We start from the raw sequence: 4,304 nt of genomic DNA, 5'->3' as shown, positions 1-4,304 counted from the left end.
CAGAGGGCACAAGAGGGTACGCGTGGCACTAAAAAGAGTTCTTTCGAGGGGGAATTCCTTACAATGTAAATATTTTATTTGAATTTAGTTTTATAATAAAAAAAAATTGAATCTAAAAGAAAAAAAAATTACATTTGAGATATATCTACACCTCTATCACATTAAAATATATAAGATATAAATAGTATCTATAAATTAATATCCATTTTACCATATAAATTAAAATAATAAATTTGTAACAGTACTTAAATCTCATTAATAAGCACATAAAAACTTAATATTTACAATATAACAATATTTTTAATCATATATATTTACCCTCAATTTACCATGGATATTGTTAACCATGCCATACCATCGGCCAAGACTATGACTCATCAATACCACATGGGCAAAAATCAATGCTCATCTCACAATCAAAATAATACTTACAAGATAACAGGACTTTTAACCATGAATACTCAACGCACTTTACCATTCATATTATTAACCATACCATACTATGGGCCTATACTATGGCTCATCAATACCACATGCCCAAAAACCATCTCTCATTTCACAATCAAAATGTTAAGCAGAGCTTTTTGAGTAGAAATCAAAATATTTTATAAATATTGTTTTAATTTAATTTTATTACATTTTTAGGTCAACCAACACTAATTTTATTAATTTTATTACATTCTTTTAAGTATGGAAGAGATCTTACAACATTTTGTTATATTATGTTATTTAAACATTTTGACTAGTGATATTACATAAAAATAAAAATTAACTAAAAAATAAATTTAATAGTTAAAGCAACTTAAATCGGTCTTAACTTCAAAAGATCAAATCTCTTAAAATACAAAATTTTCTTCACTTTGATACTCATAAGTGAGATTTACACTTTGAAAAATTTAACACTCACTTATAAATTAGAACAATTACATGAGCAAATTGCTCTAACCAATCCATTTAAGGTTGCACTTAGAATTGGATTATGTAGATGTATGTTATTTATTGCATTTAGAATATCCTATTGACATATTCAATCAATAAGCTATGTATGTCATTTAGTGCATTGACCGCTAATTGTCGTGTGCATGTTACATATGTAATTACTAATTACAAATTTTTTTTGTGGATATATTAGAGAACAGGGACTTAGAAGCTTCCAAAGGACAAACTGCTACATATAAGCTTGGGAACAGAGCTGAGATAGCGACAAAATTTTAAGTTCCGTAAATGAAATTTTAAGTTTCGTAAAGGATTCCTAGGCAATAGGTTATAAGTCACTCGTTTGCAAATCACTTTCATAGGTTTATTATTCTTTAATTTCTCTTATAATAAATAAATATTTAACAGACAACTTCTACTTATTTATATTTTCTAAATTTTTAATAAATTATTTATATTATAAATTTTAATTATTAAAAATAGGAATATAAAATTATTTTAATCAAAATAAAATTCATAAATACCAATTAAAACTTCAATTTTTTTTTAATAATAAAGTTGTTAAATAATTTTTTTATCATAATAATGTTTTATTTAAAAATAATTAAATAATTAAGTAATTTATAAAGTGTAAATTAGTTAATATGTGTAAAGATAAATTTCTATTGAATTAAAGAAATTGGGGATAAAAATCAATTTTAATATAATTAAATTAATATTTATATTTATGTGAGGTAGACTAATAAGTCATGAGGAGAGATTAAAAATAGAAATCAACTTTAAAAGAATTGTCGTAGTCTAACTATTGTGGTAGTTTCTTTAGGTCCGATAGACCAATGTTTGGTCTCAATGGACGTTAATCATCATCATCATCATTATGTTTTTTTGTCTTGAAAGTTATGGAAATTTTATCTATATTTTGAAAAAATCTATAAAGATTTTTGTGAATCCAAATAAAAGTTGTCAAAGATCATAATTTTTTAGGTGCTCTAGAGGTTTTTGATGGTGCTGAATCTATTTCCACCATAAAAAAATATGATTTAAACACTGCCTTGTAAAAATTTTTTAAATTTTTTGCCCAAATTCCAACCACTTTTAACCGTCCAAACAATCTTCCACCTCCATAAACTACTCCAAAAAAAATTAAACTCCCCAAAAAAATGTTCTAACCAACTTCCTATCATTTATAAATAGATTGTTCTTCTCACCGACCTAATAATAACCTCCATTAATTGAATTGAGGCTTTTGTGATTCATAATAGTTGAAAGAATAACTTCGGTGTAAATCACATATCAACAGACATTTGTCGACGCGTTTCGATTATTGAACTCGCCTAAACTCAACCTAATTCCAAAAAACAAACAAAAACCAATATTCAACTTAAAAAAATAATTTATATTCGCACCAAAGGACACTTCATGTCAACCATCCTAGGCCAATCTCACGAAATTAGTGGGACCGGGTAACAGGGGGCAACGAAACTACTGGGTAGGGTATAAGGCATCACATGGAAATGTAAGTGCTTAATTTTTAAATTGTTTATTTAATCATATAAAACTATTACATGCGCATATGCATAGGTTGTTAGGTATCCGTTGAGTCAATGTTCAACGGGACAATCTCGCATGAAAATCGGGCACCAACTCCGAAGTTAGATACCGACCGTCTGAAAGAGACATGCCATCTGCAAAATATGGTCAGACTCCATCTGGTGGAATTGAGATTGCGCGTTACATCCTGTGGCATTGAGGTTACGCGTACAGTCACATCTGGAACCAATTTCTGAAATTTTTCATCAAAAGGAGCATCTGAAAAGAATGTCAGTCCCTCGAAAACTGCTCAGGGTTTCCTGAGATTCTGAAAATCAAAGTGTTCTGAAATCAGAGAAGCTTCTTATAGTCAGTTTTCGATTTACAGCAGATACCCATTTGGATAAATTGAAAGCTTGAGCACCGCTAATATGTGAGGAAGCATTACCCATCGACATTTCTAGTAGTGCGGGCTGGCGCCCAGGATTGTATCTTGTCACAGAGCAGCACCATTAGAAAAATTGTCTCCCGTGGCTTGAATTTCATAGAGCAGAGGCGAATTTGAGGCTTCGACCATGAGTTCCGACGACCCTTTCAATACCCCACTTCGCGATTACGAGAAACCTGGACATGCCATCAATGGCAGAATCCTGTTCTCGGCTATAATATTCCTTTTTCTTATGGTTTGGTTCGTCTTTATGCTGCACGTTTATGCCAAATGGTTTTGGAGGCAGCCTGCTAGATTTCCCAGACAGAGATCGGCTTCAAGGCGTCGTCGGTTTAATTTTACAGGTCAAGAACCGGCAAGTCTGCAGAACGTGGGGTTGGATTCTACGGTGTTAAAGTCTCTGCCTGTGTTTGTGCATAAATCGCAAAATCTCACAGATGAGCTGGAGTGCGCGGTCTGTCTGTCGAAGTTAGAGGAGAATGAGAAATGCCGGCTTCTGCCCAATTGCAGGCATAGTTTTCATGTTGAGTGTATCGACATGTGGTTTATTTCGCATTCCACTTGTCCCCTCTGCAGAATCGGCGCCCAGCCTGAACAAGATTTGGAATTCTGTAGAATAGGACAGATTTCTAATACAGTCATAGGACCAATTACTTCAGGGATCCATGACAATTTGAACTCGGAGCAAAGGCATAGTATTGTAGCTGGCTGTGCAGAAGAAAGTAATCTGCAGAACCCAACAAATATATTTTCTTGGGATGGGCAAAAGCAGATGAATGATCAGGGAACCTCGGGTGGAAGATCATCAATAATACCTCAGATTCGCATTGAAATACCCAAGAGACCCGTTGGCTTCTCGTGGGCAGACGAAGTCCGTGAGCCTCATCAGCCAAATGGTTAGCAGTATTTTTCGAAGTCTTCTGTTCATCTCCTGTGTTGAATTTATGTCATTGCAAATTTAGGAATATTTCAAGGAGTTAGGTCAAAAGATACTCTAGACAAACAGAGAAATAAGTGTTTTCCCAGGGAATCGTCCAACTTCTGAAAATTGGGATGCCGAAAATAATGATGCTGCACAGGACTAGTGAAGTTTCGCATCCATATTCTGCTGTATATATACATATGTGACCGATATTACATTGCTATCAATAATTCATCCAATTTGAGGAGTATTGTCTTCTTTATTGCATACCGGATCAAATGTATCATAAAAGAAATACAGAATGCTATTTTAGTTGCAAAATGATGCATATAATACGAGCTTAGCTTTTATTTTGCTTCTTGATTTTCTTTTCAGCTGAAATCGAACTGCATTAATCAAGTTGCAGACATTAAATGCTTACAACATCATTATGCAATCCGCCATTCTTAACTATGCTCAACCTTTGAT

The 4,304-nt window shown here is 32.8% G+C and overlaps 1 protein-coding gene across 1 annotated transcript; it reads left to right on the top strand.

Annotated features, from left to right (window-relative positions):
• The first annotated feature begins 2,682 nt into the window (after positions 1-2,682).
• Positions 2,683-4,103, top strand: LOC149161691 (RING-H2 finger protein ATL64-like). The gene has a single exon (XM_089435557.1). The coding sequence runs from the start codon at positions 3,042-3,044 to the stop codon at positions 3,813-3,815; it is 774 nt and encodes a 257-aa protein (XP_089291683.1). The 5' UTR covers positions 2,683-3,041; the 3' UTR covers positions 3,816-4,103.
• Positions 4,104-4,304: the final 201 nt, after the last annotated feature.

The sequence above is a fragment of the Pinus tabuliformis genome, chromosome 5_2, assembly GCF_031772625.1.
Source record: "Pinus tabuliformis cultivar Carrire ecotype Pingquan chromosome 5_2, CPIR1, whole genome shotgun sequence".
Taxonomy (NCBI): Eukaryota; Viridiplantae; Streptophyta; class Pinopsida; order Pinales; family Pinaceae; genus Pinus; species Pinus tabuliformis.
Note: the sequence above shows the minus strand (reverse complement) of the source record. Positions and strands in the feature narration are given on the sequence as shown.

Excerpts from the sequence above, each read along its gene's own strand:
- LOC149161691 (XM_089435557.1), top strand. The coding sequence starts at position 3,042 with ATGAGTTCCGACGACCCTTTCAATACCCCACTTCGCGATTACGAGAAA.